The following is a 23,627-nucleotide window of genomic DNA, read 5'->3' as shown; positions in this document are numbered from 1 at the left end:
CGCGCCTCACTCTCGACCGTTCGCTGGCTGGGCGCCTCTCAAGGCGATGGCAGAAGTCGGTGAAGGCGAATGTCTGACGGCGTCATTAATTTACGCCATTAAAATTACTACGCCGTGCACTCTCGGCGCAAGAAATGCATTCGCATTTCCTCACGATTCCCTTCGGGAAGGTGGGGGCATTTTTTTGGTTTGAAATGAAGTGGAAGCAGCCTTGAATAGTATAAAGATTTGAATAGCAGTAGGGTGCAAGTTATAAGTGGACGTTACAATTCAAAAATTACTATGCTCAGCACATATACGCCCATATAACACGCTTTTAAGCTTAAAAAGATATGTACATTTAACCTTGAAGTGTGGCTTCACCGCAGTGCAGATTTTCCTTGGATGGGTTGTTTCACGGCACAGCAACCAGACGCTGCAGTGAAACCACCTTTACAGGGGGGTTATGTGCGGTCAAATTTATACATATACAGGGTGTTTCAGCTAAAAAGCACCAAGTATTAAAAAATTAAGCATAAACGCTAGGCGTCTCCAATTAGCGCAATATTGTTCTGAGCCATATAGAGCACGTCAGAATATTTTTTTCCAATCCGCCAAGCTTGGCAATTAACAAAGATTTTTAGGTTGACAAAGATGTTTTTAGGTTGACTTGATATTTCATTTATTCATTTTTCGTGCTTATTTTGTAATTTTTATCTAATGATCATGCACAGAGGGTCCCGGTACGGTTTTCTGACCTTGGGACCCTCTTCTGTATATCCTTAACCCTGTAACCATAATATGCAAAATAAAGATTTGATTTGATTTGATTTGAAAAATTGCTTAATGAACTTTTTAAATAGTAACTCTAGAGAAAAATTTTCAATACAAAAGTTGTAGCGCTTGTTCAGAAATATCAAATTTTTCAATCTGTGTTGAGATAACTCCCCTGCCTAAATTGTTTCCGGCCTTTCTTTAAAGTGCGCGAATTTTAAAAAAATACCACGTGATTGCCGCCAAGCGCGCGGCGCTTTTAGTGACCTCAAATGTAAGTTGAGCGAATTATCGAAGGCTGCTTCGCGCACGAAGATCAATGGGACAGGTTATCGGTGACTGCGATGGACGTTAAGCGACAAAATGAGCATACCGTTTCAGCAACAACAAAAATTCTTCAACTAAAAAGCGGTAGCCACGGAGCAAATGCTACATGAGACCGTAGGCGGCATTTGATGCAGCGTAGGCATTTTTTCTTTTCTTCTCGCGCCATTGAAGGAACACATTGGAAGGAGCGAGGGTGACAGCGTGATGAAGGACCGAGATAAAAGATGCACTCACACGTGACGGCCGCTCTTTCGTTTTTTTTAGATTGTATGCCTCCATCATCATTTAGCGTCCATCGCAGTCACCGGCAGCCTGCTCAATCCACCTTCATGCGCGGAGCAGCCTTTGATAATCCGTTGAACTTACATTTGAGGGCACTAACAGCGCCGCGCTTCTGGCGGCAGTCACGTGGTATTTTTTAAAATTCGCGTGCTTTAAAGAAAGGCCGCAAAAAATTTAGGCAGGGGATTTTTCTCAACACAGATTAAAAAATTCGATGTTTCTGGACAAGCGCTACAACTTTTGTATTGAAAACCTTTCTCTAGAGTGGCTATTTAGGAAGTTCATTAAGCAATCTTTGTTAATTGCCGAGCTTGGCAGATTGGAAAAAATATTCTGACGTGCTCTATATGACTCAGTACAATATTGCGCTGATTGGAGATGCGTAGTGCCTATGCTTAATTTTTTAATACTTGGTGCTTTTTAGCTGAAACACCCTTTATATTTGTTCATTTCGAATACTCTGAAATTTAGAATAATCTAAATTCGTATCGAAGCGAATTCGAATACTGTAATATTCGTTCGAATATTCGAAACGCCCGGATATTCGCCCATCCCTGCAAAATTTGGCCAAAGTGTCCCGCAACTCCATCTTCTATACACAGAATTAGAGTTACTGTATATGCTACCTTTAGCATGCATTGCGGAGAAGCTGCCGCTCGGGCCAATTATTTTATTTCTCGACGGCGCCGCTGCAGCGAACTGAATTAGCACTAGCCATCGACAGCCAATGTTTATCGCCGGTCTTCGACACGCCAGACAGGTTAATCGGCGACACGGTAGGCATGACGCCTGCAAAAACGAAGTGCGACTTCACCGCATAGCTGTGGTTGCTAGCCGGACCTATGTGCTACTCTGCTACCTAAAGGTAGCATATACAGTGACTCTACACAGAATGTGCTTTGCAGTCAAGCCCATGGAGCGATTCGGGGGACAGGGCAGAATTTGGTTGTGTGCATGTTTCTTACGCTAAAAGCTGGAATTTTTTAATCGTATAACAGCTGTTTGCAATACCTTTGCTGCCTGGCATTTGTTGTCCTGTGGTGTAATGGTACAGGTATGCGTGCAGTGGACACATACATGCAATAATTAAAATCGGTCTTGGTGTGGCTGGAAAGTGCCAACATATTTGGGGCAGATGCCTCCCGTTGCTGGACAACACGTTTTGTTTGCATTGTTACAGATGCACTAAATGAGAACTGGCTCCACAACTGCATCATAGCTGCATCCCACTGAAGGCATGTTATCAATGCATACAGGTCTGTGCCACCGTCTCTATGAGCATTGCTCGTAGATGGGGTGCATTACAGCACGATTGACGCATGCATCAAGAACCGAAGTCATCCGCACTGGGCCCGATTACGCTATCACGTCCTGCTCTTGAAGGCAAAGCGCAAGCGTTCTCCAAGTTTTTAAAGCAAAAATGTGAGGAATTTTAGGGCTTACCTTGAACGAAAGATCTCCTGCAGTTTTCCTTGTGGTGCACTTCGAGCACAAGTGTGCTCAATGAAACAGATTTGAATCAAAGTTTCTTTTGGTAAAAAACTTCCTAGATGGCGCCTTAAAACTTCCAGTGTGTAACCAACATTTGCAAATCCTTCCTCACGATCTCAAACTGGCAATCAACATAGCGCAAGCTGACAATGCACCGAATAAGAGACATTTGCAATCACTAAACCAAAGAAAATGTTTGCAGTAAGGGTGTGCTAATATTCAAAAATTAGGAATAATGGATCGAATAGCGTTCTATTCAATTCGGTACTCAAATCTGATAATGTATATTATAAGTACCGAATAATTTTCGAATATTTTTCTAATAGCAAGCGCCGATGAAAGAACCTCAAAGGAACGAAACCATGAAAGAGAGAAGGATAACGTTGCTTGTTTTAATAATCGAATTATCAAAATGCATCAGCCTAAGGTTTTACGGGACTATCGACGCTATATTGATCACAGGATAAAGGCGTTTTTGCATAAAACTCCAGTGTCGCCGAAGCGACGAAGTCATCAATTCACTATCTTCATCCTTACATTCATGATGATGTTAACTCATGAATATTGTTTAACAATTATATATCAGTTTTATGTAAAAGCTGTTGACATAGTGCCACCTTGAATACTGTAGTTAGTGCCGTATTCCCCCCCCCCCCCCAACCTGCAGTTACAAAATATTCCTAAGGCTCTAGTTGCTGCTGCATGTGAATTTGCCTCAGTTTACATAATTGTGGTATTTTTTATCACTTAGAAGTCACCATAATGTTTCTTTGTTAAAACTTGTGCAATATTTTTTTCAAATAAAATGCTGTGGAATTGTTGGGCTATTTTGAAGATGGTTACATTACCATTCCAGGGCTGCTTTGAAAATGGTTGCCATAATATTTGAAAACTATTCGAATGGTATTTGATTCATATTATTCGATTCAGTGTTATCGCTATTCGATTCGTATTTGATTCAGTTCTAAAATTCACTATTCTCACACCCCGAGTTCACAGCATAAATTTTGCTTGCGCTTTAAATGTTCCACGGTCAGTTATATAAGGTACAAATGGCTGCAACTTGACATTTATAATTAGCTTGTTTAAGCAAGTGCACATAATCCTAGGCAATTAGCATGCAAATTCTTGGACACTGGTGTGTTAGAGTAGCAGCTGCTGCTTTCTACGGCAAGCTAGGCATGGTTCCCAGGCATTATTTTGATAAAGTGCAGCATGCAAAAAAAAAAAAATCACTAAGGGGCAAGAACAATACCAACTCCCTAGTTGTGGTAGCACTGGAAGTATTACATCATACCGTTTGCATGTGGCACATTAACACTGTTGTAGCTAGCGTTTCATGCTGTTTTTGTTCTAATATTTAGCACACATGCTTTGACACTGCACTAAACCTAAAAAAAGAAAAAAAAGAAAACACCATGAAGTGAAATTTTCCACAAGAATATTTCGTTTATTCTACGAATAACAAAAAAGCATATTTACACAATTTATAACGATGTTTAATGCATTATGTTCATGGTGTACACTGTAAACAGAAGCTAAGTGACATGCACCTTGTTCTAACTCAAAGCTGACACACCTGGCCTCGGGCAAAACAATCACTGTGAAGACGATGTAACAATCATGCTTTGAGCTCTTGACTCAGTAATTGTCCACGGAGCTACACGTGATCGGGAAAATGGCAAGCACCCATGACTTGAGCCCGCGATGGAGCCTGAGCTCCTCTAAAGGTCCTCTCTTGCGCCACATGAAACCACAACACAAAAGATCTTACAAAGTAATCACTGCTGTGCACAATGTCCGGAAGTGCTATGTGGGTGGCCTAGGAGGTAGCTGTCCCACAGGTGGTGGCGGTGGCGGTGGAAGGTGTTGCTGCAGCTGCTGTTGCGGCTGCATCACAGCTGGACCTGCCTGTACAATCTGGTGCGGGTGGTACACATAAGGAGCAGCAGTGGCATTGGCATAGAGGTGTTGCTGAGGGGGCACCTGCTGCACCTGCTGCACCTGCTGCACAGGCATGGCTTGGTGAGTTGCCTGCCCAGGTGTGTAGGTGTAAGCTACTGTCTGCCCTAAATGTGTTGTGGCTGTGTATGCATAGCCTGCTGCAGGATAGGTGCTGTAGGGGACAGTGTATCCAGCAGCTGGGTAGGCCTGTTGGGGCAAGTGCACCTGGTACTGCGGGTAGGCAGCAGCCACAGTTTCCACGGCAACAGGGGGAGCAGGGGCTGCTACCGAAGCCACAGCAGCAGCCACTGCGGAAGCCGCAGCCGACACGGGTAACGTTGCAGCCGCTGGTGGCGGTGGCCGTTTTGGAGGAGGAGGGGGCGGTGGCAGAGAGTCTGCTACAGATGACGGTATGATAACTTTGACCTTGGTGCGGTGCTTGCGTTCGCGGGGCGGTGGTGGTGGAGGTGGTGGTGGTGAAGGGACGCCACCACTCGATGGTGGTTCTTTGCCTGGTGGGATGCCATCAGCAAAAGTTACAGACTTCTTCGGCTCATTTGAGAGGGTGCCCCTGCCGGCTGGCAAGAGAATACCTGCAGGTGGGGGAGGGAGCACCAAGCAACGGACAGGTGGCCGTGGAGGTGGCGGCGGTGGGACTTCTTCTACAGAGCTGGATGAACTCACAGACACCGCTGATGAGGACCCTTTGCGTGGCTTCAGTCTCAAGTATCGAGGTGGCGGAGGAGGTGGTGGTGGGGAGCTTTCCTTCTCTTCGACTTGTTCTGCAGGCACTGCCAAGCTGCTGTTGAGGTCATCCGATGATGAACATGCCACTTCCTCGACAGCAGCGAGACATATGTCTTCAGTGTCCACAACTGTTACAAACATGTCATCTGAGGATGAAAACTCCACTTGCTCCTCCGTGCAGACGTCACTTCCAACTTCTACCTCAGCACAAACATCTGGTGCTGACTGTTCAGCAGGCAGACATTCTAAGCCGTCTACACTCTCTGCCTGTGAGATCTGAGGAGCGGCTGACTGCATTCTTGGTTCAGAATTTGCATGAACTTTGATAATGATGGGCCGTGACGCACTTTTACTACTGGAAACTTCTGGATGGGCAGAGAGGTCTGGCTTATGAAACGCAGACTTATGTGAGCCATGTATTAAATCTTTCTTTTTAGGAGGAGATGGTGAAATGTCCTCAGCACTAGTACTTGTTCTGGCACTGTCACTGTGTCTTTTCCTGTGCGACCTCTTGGATGAAGAAGGTCGACTTGGTGAAAGAGGAACATCACTGGAACAAACTGTACGTGCAATGCTCTTAGAAGGCTCTGAGGAGGCGGATGAACCTGAAACAGGCACAGGTGCACTTGCAGCTGCAGGGACAGATGGCACAAGCTGTGGACTGCAACTAGTGAGTGGCACAGAGGACTGAAGATGAGATGGTGCAGGCACAGGGGCTGGCATGGCAGCAGAAACTGCTGGAGCAGGGACAGGAGTTGGAGCTTCAACAACAACTGATGCCACAGGTACAGAACATGAGGCAGGAGCTGGCAATGGTGAAGCAATAGGAATTCCAGCAGAAACCATGGACCCAACGGGAGCAAGAACACAAGATGCTAGGCTGTCTGGAACAGCAGAACCAACGGGGGAAAGGTAAGAAGTGATCGCACCAAGGGAAGATGCAATGGCTGGAGTAGGCGCAGGTACAGGCGCTGGAAGCGGTGGTACAGACGGCAAAAATGGAGAGCTGGTGACTTCACTCTCACAGGCCACCTCAAGGGCACCAATGTCTTCAACAGGCATCTCAGACACATCGTCTGGCACTGAAGCTACCAGTGGAGTCTGTATTGGGTAGGTTGACACAGGATCCAGTTCATTCTTGTCTTCAGCTGGTGCTGTACTGATGACATCTAGAGCTTGCTCAGCTTCTACACCATCTTCACTGGGCACTTCAACTTCCTGTGCTACCTCTACTTCGATGCAGCTCCCGAGGTTAAGCTGTTCCATAAACTTTTCGTATTCGGAAGTCAGGTCCTTGTCAGCCCCAAGTGGTGCCACCTGACTGATCTCTGGACACACAATTTCCTTCGGTGGAGTAGGCGTGCTAGGGCTAACAGCAACAGCTACCTCTTCAATTGGTTGTTCCGCTTTCATAGCTATTTCAACCTGAAGTTCACTATCCTCAGCTATGCTTTCCACTGTTTCAGTGGGAGCACTTTCAATGATTGTTGAGCTTTCCACTTTGATGCGTGAACTGTACTCCAATAAGCGCATTTCTTCCAAAGACATATCGCTGTTTGGAAGAAGGTCGACCACATCGTCAGCTACATCCATAGCATTAGGTGAGGGCATGTCCTCTTTGTACTCATTCTCTGGGAGCCCAACTTCTTCCTGAGCATGCTCAACGCTGGTGTGTGAAGCTACATCCAGCTGATGTTCCTGAGTACTTTCTTGGTCTGCGATTTCTACTGACACTTCAGGTTCAGCTGCCAATTCTGTTTTGTCCAGTAATAATTCTGCCTTTTCTGGTATTGCGGGTTGTGATTTTGGAGAGACCTCCACGTTCACTTCAGACAGTTCTTGCTCTGGAGTTCTCGGCGGAGTACTTTTTGAGGGCTCTGTCGCATCAAGAGCTTCTGGGCTGGGAAGTGTGCTTTCAATGACACTGCAGTCTTGTGCAGTTGTGTTCAACTCAGTTACACTCCGATCGCTTAATGGTGTCTCTTCTGGCACAGCCTCCTGATCAGCCTTGCGATGGCTTACTTCGGTTTCAGAGTCCAGCTCCTTCGCTACCGTCTCTGGACTATCCATGTTATCGTACAGGCACTGCAAAGCCTGAAGCCCCGACATTGCATTTAGGTCAGGAGACACGAGGTCAGGAGACACGGCGTCAGTGACATCCGGTTCCTTTACTGCTGCTGCTTCCTCAGGAGGTGACATCACTTTATTTTCAACAGAAGCATCCAGTGCTACTTCCTTTTTAGATTTGTGCTCTCTGCTACGACAGCCCTTTTTTGCAACTTCTTTTGACACTTCCCGAATTTCTTTCTTTTCTTCTTTTACCTCTGAATTACTCTTTGCAGAAGGCCTTTTCTCCTTTACAACTGCTAAGCTGATTTTGCCATAAATAGGGTTGCAGCCATATGAAATAAACGGCTTGCTGTTAGTATATCTAATAAGAGTCATAGGCCAACTGACTTCTTTTTTTCGATCAGGTGTTTTCACTTTGATGCAGTCGCTGCCTTCTTTTCGTGCTTTTTCTAAAGCTTCACTTTTAAGTCTTTCTCTCTCTTTTGGGTCCAAAATGATTTCTTCTTTAGCTTTTCTTACTGCTTCTCTGCCTTCCTTTTTTGGCATTTCACTTTTGGTATTCTGCTTTGAAGAAGGCTGCTTATGCTCTGTTGTAGCAGAATCAGACTTAGGCGATCGGTGGCTGGTTCCTCTGCTAGCAGACTTTTTTGATCTTGGCGAGTCCTGCTCAGAAGCTCTCTTCTTACTTGCGGGCTCATTACTTATAGAGGGCTCACTCTTCCTTTTTTTCTCCTTACTTCTCCTGCTGTCAAGTTTGTCAGTTGTTTTATCATCAGTAGTAGACCGGCGACTGCTTGGTGGATGGTCCTTCTTGTCCTTTTTTGCATCACTGTGCTTGGCGCTTTCCTGGAGCCCAGTGTCGACATGATGCTCCGCAACAGCATCGCAGGAGCTCACACTTGAAGGCAGCTCAACAGTTTTTTTTGTTGAAGGTTCTGAAGTTCCCTTGACTACTGGATCAGCTGTAGTTATTTTACACTTTGGTGGTGAAGATTCAGATGTTCCCTTAACCACTGGGTTAGCTGTAATTACTTTAGTAGCAGCAAGATCAAGCTTCTTAGCTTCATTATCATCTACTTTATTTTTACATGCACTGTTAGAGCGCTCTGCAGTCTTGACAAGAGCATCAGCAACGCCGGCACATGTCTCATCTGCTTCGAAAGCTGTCTTCTCAATTTTTAAATGAGCATGTACAGCATCAACCACATGTGCCTTATCGACATTGCAAGTAGCCTTCACAATTTTTAAATGAGGATCCACAATGTCAACACATGCCTTATCCACATCCAAAGTTGTATCAATTTTCGAATGTGGAATTTTGGGATCACGTGGCACACCAATGACATTCTTTGAGGACAGTTCTTCTGAAGCTTTAGCACTGTGCACCTTATCTGCAGCTTTTTTACTTGTTTGTGCACTATCTTTGGGTTCAACTGGCTCAAGATAAACACTCGCTCGCAGAGTTGAATCTCTGTCAGGCTTTGACGTCTCCTTTATGGAAACTTGCTCAGTGGAACCCCTTGAAGCGGTAACCTCCTGCACAAGCTTCTGTAGTGGTTTTGAGTCATCAGCTGTGCATGCAACCTGTGACACACTCTCAACATGTAATGCACTGCCCAAATGCTCTGTGGTCTGGTTTGTTTGCTTGTCCATGGGCAGTATGCCATCAGCGCCAGTAGCTTGTGTGAGCATGGTGGCACATGCTAGCACAGCCTTGGCAGTCTGCGCCTTCTTTGCTGTTCTAGCCATCTTTGCCATCTTTTCCTTAAGCATCTTCGACTTCAGCTTCAGTTTCTTCCTCTTTTTCTTCAGTTTCTGAGGACACTCCGAAGAAGAAGAAGAGGATGAAGATGATGAGCTGCTCGAGCTACTTGAACTAGAGCTGGAAGAAGACGAGCTGCTTGAACTCTCGGAGTCTGAGCCACTGCCGGAACTGCTTGAGCTCCCACTGGTGCCTGAACTGCTGCTACGTGAACTTGAAGATGATGAGGATGACGATGACGTTGAGCTCGAACTAGATGCCTTCCTCTTTGCTTTCTTTTTTTTCTTTTCTTGCAACTTATCCTTTGCAGTCTTTCGCTTTTCTTTAGCTGCCTTGGCAGCTTTTTCCTTTGGAAGGGCTACAAGGTCTGCTGTTGGTAGCTCCGTGCTTTCAGGCTTTGGCTTCTTCAGCTTGCTAGCTTTGTTGGTCTTTTTGTTATTTTCTGAAACTTCTGCCTTGCTTTCCGAGTTCTGTCTCTGCACAGTCACAAAGGCGCTCTTCTTTGTAGCTTCTATTTCCTCTAAGAACTTCTGCTGTGCCTTAATGGAATCTTCACAGCTTCCAGAGTCGTCACTAGCTTTCTTGACTTTCTCGGTACGGCTTTTAAGTTGTTTCTGAACAATTGCTGTGGTGTCTGCACAAGTTTTCTGTGTTTCTTCAGGCAACGATTTGTCAGTGCGGATTGATGGAAGGGAATCAGACTTTCGGACCTGGCTGTGCTTGCTGCGACGGTCACTTTCATCCGCGTTGACAGAGCAGGTTGCTACAGAAATGTGTTGCTCAGCAATGCAGCCACCACGAATTTCGACCTTGCCATCATAAAGTGACACTTTCTCATTGGATAATCCTTTTGAGAGCTTACATGGTGAACGCTGACACATGTCTGTACTGTCATAACTGTCTGCTTCTCCAAGAGTGTCAAGTGGGCTATCCTCGCACATCAGGTTCAAAACTGGCTCATTTTTTTCCGAGTACGCACCTATTTCATCAGGTTTCTTATGGCATGCAGTTTGCAAAGCGCTCATATCAGAAGTTTGCTTTTTGTCTTGCTTGGAAGAAGGTTCTGGTGAACGTAATAGCCCTCTAGCCGGCTTCTCTTCTTCTTCATCCTGTTGATCACCCGTTGATTCCTCCCCATTCACTGCTTGCGTAGTGCCATCGTCTTGGGGTACATCCGGACTTGAAGCCTGCGGCTCTGCACTTGCCGTTTCCATACGTGCTGTGTCCTCCTTTTTATGGTCGTTAGTAGTGGTATGCTTTTCTTTGCTTTTCTTGTCATCTGCCGACTTCTCTTTTCTCTTCTGACTGTCAGCGTTGCTCCTGGCACGGCCCTTTGAGCGACTTCTTCGTTCCCGGCTTGGTGACCGCCGCTTGCTATCCTTCCCACTCTTGTGATCGGCTTTGTCTTTAACCCTATCCTTGGACTTGCTCCTCCGTCGCTCCCTCGACCTGCTCCTCCTTGTGTCCTTGGCATGACTTGACTTTTTGTCTCTAGAACGGCTTCGCTTTCCGTCCTTGGACCTGCTCCTCTTTTTATCTCGTGGGGAACGGCTGCGGCGCCGCTCTCGGGATCGCCCCCTTCTTCGATCCCTGGATCTGCTTCTCTTTCGCTCCCTTGAGTGGCTTCGTTTCTTGTCTTTGGAACGACTCCTTTTACGTTCACGGGAACGACTTCTCCTGTCCTTGGAGTGCTTACTGCTGCGAGGACTTCTGCCACGATCCTTCTTTTCCATTTTGGCACTCTCTTTTTTCTTGCTGCCGTTTCGAGATGAGACATCATGAGACCCTGTCTTGCTTTTTACAGACCCTTCACTCTTGTCACCACTTTTAGAAGGCTGCTGTTTTTTCTTAGCATCTCCGTGACTTTCTTCCGAATCTGGTTTCTTGCTTCCATCCTGAGATTCGGTCTTGACTTTTTTCTCTGGAACTCCTTCTACAGCATCATCAGGAAGCTTGAGCTCAAACTTATCGCTCTTCAGAAACTTCACAAATTCAAACTTTGGCTTCACCTTACACCTCTTCGGAGGGGCCACAAAGTAAAAGTTACTGTCTCCCTGCTGCTCAGGCTCGATGGCTGGCTTCTCATTTTTCTCAGCTTCTTCTGTGCTTTTATTCTCGGCAGCAGCCGGCTGTGGCTCTGTGCTAGTTGCAACTGCAGCAGTAGCATCCGAGCCTTCCTCATCAGGCTGGTCGTCGTCTTCCTTGAACAGTGCACTTGAGATTGGGGCCACTTTTCCAATGTTCTTCCGGGCAAAGCTGAACGACAAGGCACCCTTGACTGGCTTTGCTGCACCTGTTGTGGCTGTTGTAGCTGCCCTCTTCACTTCCAAGGCTTTCTGCAGGGGCTGGTTCGAAGCCAAAGAAAATGCGATGAGTCGCTTCTTAGCCAATGCTTTGCCAATGAGCAACTTGGACTTGGACTCCTCGATGCGGGGCGGCTCTTCTATTGCTGGCAGTGGCGCCTCTACGGGTGGGGTGGGAGGCGGAGGTTCCTCAGATGCCAAGGGCTGCGGAAGCTCGGGCGCTGAAGGCTCTGGAAGCTCAGGCACGACAGGTTGCGGCAGCTCAGGCAGTGCAGGCTCTGGAAGAGCAGGTGTGGGCTCTTCTGGAGAGTATTTCTCTTGGCCAGGATCTAAGATGGTTAGGCCTAAAGATGGCGGTGGGAGTGGGGGAGGTGGAATGTCACTGGGAAGAGGAATCTCACTAGGCAGTGGTGGCAGTTCGAACATGTTAGAATCACCAAAGAATGTCGTTTGTGGTATGGTTATTTCTTCCTCTTCTTCCGGTGCACTTCCTGGTGGACTGTGAAGTTGGCTATCAAGATCCTGCTCCTTTTCTGCATCGATTTCGTCACTGTCACTCAAACTGGTGTTGTTGGTGCCCTGCTGGCTTTCATCAGCATCCCGCTGACATTCAATGTCTTGCCGACGTTCTTCGGCTTCCTGCTGGCATCCGTCAGAATCCTCCTGTTGGCAATCACTGGCATCCTGCTGGCACTCGTCAGCATCCTTCTGGCATTCATTGGCATCCTGCTGGAATTCGTCGCTGTCATATAGAGTGGGAGACTGTGATGACGCTTGTGGCTTTGTCTCTTCCACAGAGTCCACCTGCTGGAAGCGTCCTCGAAACTTCTCTCCAGTTCCCATTTCCATGGGGCCTCTGTAGCAAGGAAAAAGAAATGATTTTTTTTTTTACTAGAAAGTACACACAACAGCATCCTAAATAACATAAAGGGTTCGTTCTTTAGCTGAAACAAATAGGAAACAATAAACTTGGGGGCATGTACAGTCGCGCCCAATATGGGTTGCAACATGCTGCCCATGATCACTGCACAGTGGCACCGACACAGAAACAATCAGCGACATAAAGACTGCTTCGACTACTGGTATTGGCAAATCCAATTTCACGTTTGCCAGACTTACAGTGTAGGCTTGGGCCCCTTCAACCATGGCCACTGTGTTGCAACTCATATTTAGCGTCACTGTACTCATAGGCGTGCACAGGGTTCCCCTTCAGGGGTGGCAAAGGTTCCTCGCAGCACCCCCCTCCCAATTATGTCAATGTATGGCGCTGACATTGCCCCGCCCCCCCACCTCGCCGAGTCGTAGCGGCCCCCTCCCTATTACTTCAATGTGTGGGGCTGACTTTGCGACCCCCCTCTTAGGTAAATACGCCCCCCTCCCACCTGTGCACAACCCTTTGACTGTACTTAACCCTTTCAGATGCCAGTTGAAGAATTGTCTGTGAATGCGTCAAATTGATACAATGTTATTTCAAGGCACTCGATATTATATTGCAACAAAAAAATGTCGCAATATGTTCAATTATTATGTGTGTCAGAGTAATCATTCCTAATTACTTTGTAATTAATTATCTATATATTCTGAAGCCATTCATACTCTTTTTTTGCATAAATATAATCGAATCTCAGGCAGGCAAGGAATATCAAGGTAATTCGTTTTCGGTTACGTACATGCTGAACAAAGAAAAATGGTACTTCTGACGTGGGTCATGGGAAGTGGCACGTCGAATGACTCGTCAAATATGGTAGTGCCTTCAGCAAAGTGATCATATGCAACAGTACACTGCAAAATGAAGTTAAATGAAGACAAATCTATTATGCAGGAGGTTCAATTGATCCAAAGCTCAATGTTTCGTGCTCTTTCTTATCCCCTAGTCGATACAAATGGCAAAAACAAGTGGTGTACACAATTGTGTACATAGCATCTCAAAGGGTTAAGCAGGCAACTGGTAGTTAATAAATAAAGCAAATACCACTTGAAGGAAATATTACCCATATCAGCAGACCTTTAAAGCATTCCTGAACTGCTAAGCACAGGTAGTTTGAACTTGAGTTTGAGTTTACTCTTTCTCCATATTGCCTGAAACTTAATCACATGAGTTTCACTTTACTGTGAGAGACATAGCTGAGAGAGGTAGAACATCTGCTGCTGACACAACAATGCCAATCACAGCAGGGTTATTCAGTCAGTATAAGAAGGGACGTATTATTGCTCACTAGACGTAATGAAGTACAGGGGGTGTTTTTCTAGATGCACTAAAATTTTAAATTTAGACCTGAGTAAATCATAATTACGATATTGACAACATTAGTCTCCAGATTAGCAGTCCCTTGGTAGAGAGTAATTCGTACAATGGTGTAATTCATGAAGTTTAGCTAACTAGCTTTTCAATAGCAAAGGAATTTTCATTAGACGTGCTCTTGTAGCAGCTACCTGATTGTGGCCTCAGAGATACTAGTATTTGCTTTAGCCACCTAAAATCAATAATTGAAAAAAAAAATAATCCATAAAACTTGGTTAATTGCGCTCAAGATTGTGCAAATTACTCTATATATAGAGGCCACCAGTCTGGAGACTTGACTGGCATCGTCACAGTGATTTATACAGATGTTACAGCCAGAAAAAGAAGCAGTACCTAGTCAAGGCGTTTTTATCTTTGCCAGTACCATAAAAAAACCTCCCAGCATGGCCCTGGCCACATAATGTTGTTATGGAGAAAGAATTCAGCATTCAGGCTAGACTTTCCTCATACCTTGCGACAGCAGGAATAAAAGCACGCCCAAGGCTAGCAATGGAGAGAAAACAAAAAACACTAAAACCGCCACTCACCGCATCACTGCCACATGAGCCCTCAGTTCTGCCAAGTGCTGGAGACGCCGCTGCTCCTTTTCGCGGCCCTTGTCCTCACGTTTTACTTTTGACAGCACGTTGCGGCCAAACTCGCGCTGCTTCAGCTCCTTCAGTCTCTGCATCAGCCATTCACAGCACCCGGTCAGCAAAAAACACATTGAATCCATGCCATACCTTTCATATTTAAGGTGCTGGCTGGCAACATGCCTATCGATTAAATGATTGATGGGATTTAACATGACAAACCAATATGCAAGTTTGACACATTAAATCCCATGAATAAATTTATATCAGTTTACCTGTGTATTGGTTTGGCACACACATTGGTAGGCTCTGTATTAATTTTGACCACCTGGCAACCTTCAACATGCATTTACCATGTGTTTTTACATTTCACTCCCACTTATATGTGCCAAAAACAAGAACCAAACCCATGACCTTGTGCTTAGCAGCAGAACACCACCACAGAGCCATTACAATATGTCGGCAAAGTACTGATAGCAAATGCAATTAGCAATTCTCTGTTAAACGCTTTCCTTAATAGACCTGCGTAAACGGATCAATTTGATCAACAGCTTTTCTTTTACACGCCATTAAACATTGTTATCAGACGTCAGCTACAAGCAGTGTCATTTACTCTCACACACGGTAATTTCTGGCTTACTGGAAAGTCTTGATAAACTTTCAACAGGAGGCATCACCAAAGTGGCACCAATCAAGCAACGGAAAATTCGCTATTTGGTTGACTCTGCTTCAGTTTTTTAAACAATGGTAGCAGCAAAGACGCAGGAGCTTCTGTTGGGTTGCCCAAGTTTCCACATCGACATACGCACTGTTTTAACAATGCTTCGTGCAAGGGCACATGTGCAGAAGTGTGCAGTGTTGTGGTTATTGGGTTTGATTACCATCTAAGGAGCTGTGCCGAGCAATAGCGAGAAGCCTACGTGACTGGACCCAGACAGCTGCCAACCCATCTCTTCCTGTTGCTTTAACTCCTCACCCTTCGTCTCGCCTCCCACCTGGCTACGCGTATAGGCTTGCACCTATCTAGCATGCCTAGCACACCACCCAGGGCAATCTCCCTTCTTTCTCTGTACTCCTATACCCCTTTCCCTTCTTTTCCTGTTGTGTGCACTTAAGAGATGATTATTATTATTATGATTATTATTATTATTATAAATGGCTAGTCTATTTTCTTCCCACGGTAGCTTGCTTTTTATTTGTTTCGACAGTATGTGTACATCTTCGACATACCTGCTTGTGTGCATGGTCATAAGAGTTGATGTGGTTGTCAAACTCCTGATGCTTTGTGTACTGTTTGTCACAGAGGTCACAGTAGAAGTTGGCCTTCAGGCTTGCCAAGGCCTCCTGGACTACCTTTTCTTTCTCTTGGACGGCCTTGAAAGGGTTAAGAAAGAAAAAACATAAGCAATTCAGTACTTCAACAAGAAGAGGATGCTTGGCAGCGAAGAATGATTTCAGATACCTTATACTTAAGTTTGAGCTCCTCTGTCTCCTCCTTCTCAATCTCCAGTGTTCTCCTCTTCTCTGTTGTCTCCTCTGCATAGTCCATCTGGAAGTGCACAAACCAAAAGGGTGTCAAGGCAGCATCCAAATAGCAAAAAAAAAAAAAAAGGATACATGTTGGAATTTTAGCTAATGTATGTTAGAAATGACTCACAGGCTAACTTACAGCCAAAGACAAGAATTGCTGGATGATAGAGACAAAGTGGTCAAACAAGGAATTTTGCCAGAGCAAACATCATAACCAACTTGTCCTAAACTGTTGCCTTGGCGATTGGAGTTGACATTTTGAACAGATGGAACACTTTCTGAAGGCAGCGAATAACAAAGTGGTCTTTCAGTGAAACTGTCGTCTTAGTGACACCACTTCTTTAATAACCGTTGTTCACTACAGATAAAGTCTCATTAAGCTTTCTTTGTCACTGCTTAAAATTAGCTTAATAATTTTACAAGTTCCATGTTGTGTAAGGTAAGGTGGCATTAAAGTAATAACATCTCTGCACCTTCACATCATGGACAGGATAATAATTTTAACAGCGCTGGCTAATTTACTGCGTTGGAGCAAATTACATTTTAGTGGACATGAATACAGCTAAGTGCATTCCAATTTGTTGGTCTGACATAACCTTTTTTTTCTCCACAATTTAAAAAATACCAGACTTCATGTGAAACGATGCAATCTGTACAGCCTTGCCAATAGCTAAAAATGGAGAAAAACAGCAGAAGTGGTTAGCGGTTTCATACTTCCATCTCCATTCGTCCAAATCCCATGATGTCTTCTTTGATGATGATAGGCAAGGGGTCGGTGCGCCCTGGAAAAAAGATGGACTTCTTTTGTACTGAACTACTACGTACCCTGCAGTCTTCCTTTGTGCAGGTAGTCACACAAATTACTGTGGCCAGCATTAAAAAGACGCAAGTAATGTATCAACGAATACACAAACATTAAGATTATACACTACTTTGCACATTTGTGGATGGCCATACGCTTTATAGGATTTAGAATTTATAAAGTGCCGCAAAAAATTTCCTTGAATCAATTTTCCACAAAACTCGTTACTGCAGCAGCAAATTGGGTTGAGTCAATCTGCTTCCTGCCAGGCCTGAAAAGGAAGACTTTTTACTGCAACAACTACTCACTGCATTTAAGTGCAAAGGCTTTCATAAGACTACAAATAAGGAAGACCTTTCGGATAGTCATGAAAGCATGCAACACATTATTGGGTTAATGAAACTGGTGACGCCTCGAAAGTAGATAAGCGAATTCCAGTAAAGAAATGTAAGGCGACATTCATAGCATCAGCTGCTGAAGTTCCAAACATACACCATTGAAGACTGTTGCCTGTATGCCTCAGATACTTAAGACGAGATGTGCAGCTTTTCAAAGAATGTGGAGCTACTAAACGAATACTCAATGCCTGGTCCACCTCCCTGAAAACACATATTACAGTGAGCTTTCTTTCATTTTTTTCATGCAAAGAAAAGTGAGCCAGCACACCTAAACCCTGTTGACAACACTTCTTTATTCACAACAGAGAATAATTTGATGATAAAAACACTGCTAAGAGACTCTGCTTGAACTTTGGAACTCTTCCAGCAGCTTCCATGGTGGTGATGAATCTTCCACTTGGGCAACAGATGGTAGCACCCATCCTGTTCAAACAAAATATAATTGCAACATTAGAAAAATAAAAAAAAATCTGAAAAATCAACTGTAGACAACTGCAACCAGCACCTACTTGTACTTTGCTACCTTACGTTACAAATATATCATCGCAACTACAGTTGGCTAATCTAATCACAACAATGTAGCTCATTTTAATGATAAATGATTGAAACTGCATGAAATCCACTTAGAGAAATCGCAACGATCACAATTTGATGGCAGTGTACACAACTACTACTATGTCTTACATGAGAATACACAAATATGCTTTGTGCTGTATTGCTAGCGTGAGGAACATGAAAGCATAAACATGACAGGAATTAATAGTATATGTTGTTAACACAAAAATACAGAAAGCAGGAGGGTCGATATCAGCAAATAAAGCAATCATTTTGCACTTGTTAAATAAATTCAATGCAAAAAATTATTGATTTGAGCATTTCTACTTTTAAAGCTTATAGTTATCACAATATTAATGTGGTACAGGTCACCTTCAATCGCAATGAAGCCTTGAATGGGAGGATAGAATTTCTCTACAACGGTAGGGTTTTTTGTGCAGCCTAAGTAAAGCAGCCAACTGTGATTGGTGCCCCACAAAACAGCAGCTTAGGACAGCTATAAGAATTGAAACAATAAACAAAATAAATAAATAAATAAATAAATAAATAAAAGTTATCTGAAAGACATACACATGATGCTCTGGTACTTCCAGTTAACTAAGTGAATGCATAACTGAACATCAGGTTTGATGTGGATTCTTTCCATAGCTGTTGTGTTTAAAAGTATACAACAAAGGTGACACGCTTCACTCAGTTCAAAATAAGAATCCAGATAGAAACTCGTACGTGTTCACCATCAGATTACCTTCTCACGTCCTAGCTCATCATAACTTGCATTCAATGCCGAAAGCACCTAAATTATATCCAATGATTCATTATACAGTGGAACTTCGCTGTTACGTTCCTCACTGCTGCGTTTTCCCGGCTGTTACGTCGTTTTCCGCCGGTCCCGGCATAGCTCCCATAGGATACAATGTATTGGGAACCCCGCTGTTACGTCGTAACTGTCGGACCGTTCCCGTATGATACGTCGCGAAGTGCGCACGGAGCCGACCGAGTGACTACCAAAGAGAGCGGCCATGATGCATTTTCACGCAGCTTGGCCTCGTTTGACCGTAATATTAGCCGGATGAGAGGCGCAAGCAACAGAATCTTTTAATTGATGCAAACAAAAGCATGGCCTTCAAGTTTCAAATTGCAAAGATGGCGTCTATGACGTAACTGCTCGCGAAAGCAAGGCCTTCGACATGGCATTTACTATTGACAAAATTATAGCCTTTGAGATTTGTATTGCACAAACATGGCGTGTATGATGTAATTGCTTGCGAAAGCAAGGCCTTCGAGATTGGCATTCACTTCTGCCATCGTGTTGGCGTAGACTCATCATCATCGTTATATGTCGGAGAACGGGAGGAGTTCGAGCTGGTTGGAGCTCGCATGGTCGTGCGTGTGGTTCGCGGTCGGTCTCGCCGCGCCGGTCGTGATTGCGTGTGCTTAGTTCTTTCATGTCTACAGCTGTTGGTGTTAAAAAAATCACATACGTTGATTACATTTCTGTGGATGAGGCCGTCCTAAGCTCCGCGTTTCTATCCATCGACTAGATCGCGGCTGAGCGCGCCAATTTTCGTGCTGCTCGTAAGAATTGAAATAAAATTCTGCACCACTAAATATTTTGCCGTTTTTCCTGTTTTTCGGCTCTTACGTTTCCCGTCTCTTACGTTTATTTCCTACGGTCCCTTCAAAAACGTATCAGCGGGGTTCTACTGTATTGAGTTATCACAGCATGTTCACTCACTTCCCTAAAGTGTACACATTAGCAGGGCAGTATAGCCAGAACTTGTACTGCTGACGAGCTTGTGCTTTGCTCATGCTTTCATGCATTGGCATACCTGCCAACCTGGAGACTTCAATATTCGGGAGATGCGTAAAGTGGAGCACAATGAAAGAAAACTGGCGTACATTTTTATTGCGATAGCAATTATATGGACAGTCTCGGCTGGATTTTGCCGTCGCCGTCGCCACCGTCATGCACCGTATATGTATAAGTATGTATATATATATAAAGGCCCCAAAGAAAAATAATTCAGAAAAATGCTTTCGAAGCGCGGTATCGAACCAGGGACCTCTTGCTCCGCAGCGAGCGGCGCTATCCACTACGCCACGAAACGCAGATCCTCCACATAGCTAACGGCGAGCGTTATATACACACCCTTTACCGCTGGACGGACTCAGAGACAGCAGGCGATAATAAGCGTTTCTTCATTACCAGCGAGGTGGCGCTAGGAGCCCGACGGGCGCATTTAAAAGTCGTCGGCGAGCTCGCTCGTTTCTTCTTATATTCGCGCATGGGAGAAGCTTGCCCTTCCGCTGTCTGCTCGCGCGGTTTTCTCGTGGCGAGGGGTAGAGGAATGTTTCACGCTTTCACCGTGATGTCCGCGCTCATGTTACGGCGCGTACGAATGTCACTCGAGCTCAAGGGACGCCGCTAAACGAACAAACAGAAGATGAGCGCGAACTATCAAGTGTCACAGCTCGACACTTGAAGCACGCTAGTTTCCTTGGCTGCTTCGGCCGCCTTTGCAACAGCAGCGCTGTTCAAACTGAGAGTATCCATTGGCGAGCCTGACTTCGTATAGCATTAGTTCCTTGCTATCGCATTCATTGCTTCGCCCTTGCGGCGAAACTGTGACTTTTTGTTTATTGTTTCTCAGGGCCACAACAATGCCATAGACACCTCTGAATGATCGCCAGTAAAGTTTTTAGACATCAGTGACCGTACTGGTACTCGCGATGTACGTTTTCAATTAAAGGGGCCCTGCAACACGTTTCCAAGTAATCTTCTAATTGCTTCGTTCAAGGAGTTTATTGCCTCATGGATTGATTGCCGCAAAAATGTTTAAAATCTGTCAAGAACGAGCGGAGTTACAGGAATTTGTAGCACGCCGTAAGTGCTTTCTCGCTTCTCTTGTCGAGACTAGAGCGCTGGAAGTGAAGCAGAAAGGGATGGCGCGAGGGAAAGACGTTACGTCACGTGCGCGTCCTGACCTTGAGCACTTTCCTTTTTTTTTCTTTGAACACGTGGCTTACTTTCAGTGGAATCGTGAGCGCACGCGTGGGCACGTCGCGCCATCCCGCGGTGGCCACGGTAGTTATGCAGCTCACAATGCTCAAATCGGCCAATGGCTGTGGACTTTGAGTTTATGGTGTGGTCATTTGGGTTTATGGCATCATTTGTTGACAGAAGAGGAAACGATTTCCAGCTGACTTTGAAAATTGCAAGTTCCAGGCCGCATGCCACACTATAATGTTTGGTTCAGACGCTAATAATATAATATCTGGGGTTTAACGTCCCAAAACCACGCTATGATTATGAGAGACGCCGTAGTGGAGGGCTCCGGAAATTTTGACCACCTGGGGTTCTTTAACGTGCACCTAAATCTAAGTACACGGGCCTCAAACATTTTCGCCTCCATCGAAAATGCAGCCGCCGCGGCCGGGATTCGATCCCGCGAATTGGTTCAGACGCTCTCAGGAGCCTCGATTACCAATCGGCAGCGTTTTCTGACCGTGCTTCAAAAGTGTCGCAGGGACCCTGGAGGGACACAATGTGGCACATCCTGCGACAGCTGGTGGCCCCTTCCCTCTATTAGTAGGCTTTTCTGCATGACACTAATGTACTGCAGTGAAACTGACATAAGCATTCGGCACACACTAGACCAAGGCCAGGAGTTCTTAAAACCACTTTCCTTTGATTTCTTTTTGCAGTGAGGTTAAGGCTGCTTTACGGGAGATTTATGGCTGTGCCCGTACAATCGGGAGGGTTTCAAAAAAATTTGGGAGTCTCTCAGGTAAATCGGAAGAGTTGGCAGGTATGCAACATGTTCTTTCTGCAGCGCGAGTAATTTTTCACTTACAGGGGCAAATTAAATGCAAAGCAGAATCTCTCTTGCAAGGGATAACCTTCAAAAGATTATGTTTGCCTCAAAGTAAGTAGACACATCAGGTGAAATCGAGCTTTACAAGAAGCCAATGGCAAAATAGCTTCCATTGTCGACTGTACTGAGACGGAAAACTTTTGTTTTCAAGCCTTTCCAGTAACAGGGACACTATTCATTGGTTTCTTTAAAGTCCATTAACCATGGCCAGAAAAATCAGGATTGGTTGCCAGGCAACCTGGTGTCTTACGAGAAATAAGCAGATACATAATGAGTTTCTACTTTATTAACCTATTCTCAAAACAGCAGAGATGTACTAAGGAACAGAACCTACATTTCAAATGTTAAGCACACCCAATAGAACTGCATGGCACTCCGTGCGACTGCTTTTGTTTAACTTGCATTTCCTGTTTACTCTTGCCTTTACCAACTATGGAGCACCACTGCCACTTAAAGACTTAACTACTGCAATTCAATAGCACTCGGTTTGTGCAAAAGCCATTTCCACCAGAGAAGAGAAAAGCTTGCATACAAAGGTGTCAGCTGTAGCTTCTTCCAATGCCTCTGCAAGGGCTTACAAGCAATTAGAACACTCCAGAGGGCATTACAACAATGTCCAGGAAGTTTTCATTGGAAAGCATCGATGCATTACGAGTGAATGGTAAAGCTGTGGCATTGCAGTTAGGTTCTTAGGTTCAATGCCAGCTGTGGCAACAGTTATTGATAGGAGTGGGATAAAGCACTAACGCACCATGTTTGAATGCATATTTCTACAAAGGCCACCGCTGCGTCGTGCATCATAATCAGATCTTGGTTTTATGAAAAACTACAGCATGTCTAAGTTAACATACATAATTTTGCCCAACAAACATATGCATGCCTGTGGTGGCAACATGGAAAACAACAAAAAGAGTACTGAACTGTGCCAACCTGTCAATATGCAGCAGATGCCTCTTGCTCTGATGTATACCAAGTCGGCGTGTCACAGCTCACCTCCGGCTTGCAGGACCTTGCAGCACCGGAAACACAGTGAGTGGCTTCAGCAACACGTCAAGTTACAGAAATACTATCTGTCTGCATAACGAAACTTCACAAAGGCCCCTTTACACACGCCCCATTAAATTCTAGCCATGCATATCTTTTACAACGTTCGATGTAGGAAGCAAAACACATAACTTGATGCAAAATTCATAAAATGCCCAGAGCCAGTAGCTTACGCACATAAAGAGCACTTCAGATAGAGCACCTATTAGAAAATCACTCAAACGAGCTATACCAGACAGATAATACCTCTGAGGCGGCTATTAGGTCAAGTCTCGCCATAAGCAGAGGCTCAAGAAGTTAAAAAGAACATGATCATGAAAGAGAGGCAGCATCCCAATCTTTAAACTCATGCACCTATTCTTTGTGTTATCACATAATGTGGCATCATCTGCAGCCTCCACACCAGTCATTCTGTTGATTATCATAGGAGCAAGGAAAGTCTATTCTGTTTAAGGGGGGACGCGGCACTTAAAAGTCGAAAATCGGCCCAAAAATCGCATTTTCTCTCCCATCATTTTCGCGTTCCCGAGGCCCTTCTGCATCTATCAGCGAATTTTGGCTTCGAAATTCTATTTATTTCCAGAGTTATAAGAAATAAAATGAGCAACTACGCGCAAGCGGACCTTTAAATTGAAGTCTAAACTAGCCTTACTTCAACCGCCGACAGCACGCGAACTACGCGCTCCACCAGCGCCACCAGCTTTTCTCTTTTTTTCAGTAAGCAACCATGTGCCCCACGTGGAAGCAATAAATGGCAAAAAAAAAAAAACGAAGCAATATCACGCGCTGCGCGCGACTCCATTGGTTGCCTGACGCACGTGACCAAAATGGTGCTTCTCGATTGGCCAGGAAAACTTGATGGCAGTGTCA

The 23,627-nt window shown here is 44.9% G+C and overlaps 1 protein-coding gene and 1 long non-coding RNA gene across 3 annotated transcripts in view; both read right to left on the bottom strand.

The window, feature by feature from the left end:
- Window positions 1-4,277: 4,277 nt before the first annotated feature.
- The window catches only part of LOC119393756 (serine-rich adhesin for platelets), a 36,627-nt gene continuing 17,277 nt past the window's right edge, over window positions 4,278-23,627 (bottom strand). For both annotated transcript variants that reach the window (XM_037660889.2, XM_037660890.2), the window contains exons 4-8: window positions 16,798-16,865; window positions 16,016-16,102; window positions 15,784-15,927; window positions 14,509-14,645; window positions 4,278-12,535 (exon numbers count right to left, since the gene is read on the bottom strand). In XM_037660889.2, the coding sequence (XP_037516817.1) occupies window positions 4,663-12,535; window positions 14,509-14,645; window positions 15,784-15,927; window positions 16,016-16,102; window positions 16,798-16,865 (8,309 nt within the window). In that variant the 3' untranslated portion in view covers window positions 4,278-4,662. The remainder of the gene's footprint in view (window positions 12,536-14,508; window positions 14,646-15,783; window positions 15,928-16,015; window positions 16,103-16,797; window positions 16,866-23,627) is intronic.
- LOC125758737 (uncharacterized) lies at window positions 17,572-23,494 on the bottom strand. Its single transcript, XR_007416369.1, has 2 exons — window positions 22,644-23,494; window positions 17,572-17,706 (listed from the first exon to the last, which is right to left on the bottom strand). It is a non-coding gene; the product is annotated as an uncharacterized LOC125758737 (long non-coding RNA).

The sequence above is a fragment of the Rhipicephalus sanguineus genome, chromosome 5 (assembly GCF_013339695.2).
Source record: "Rhipicephalus sanguineus isolate Rsan-2018 chromosome 5, BIME_Rsan_1.4, whole genome shotgun sequence".
NCBI classification, from domain to species: Eukaryota; Metazoa; Arthropoda; class Arachnida; order Ixodida; family Ixodidae; genus Rhipicephalus; species Rhipicephalus sanguineus.
This window is presented reverse-complemented; position numbering and strand designations above follow the sequence as displayed.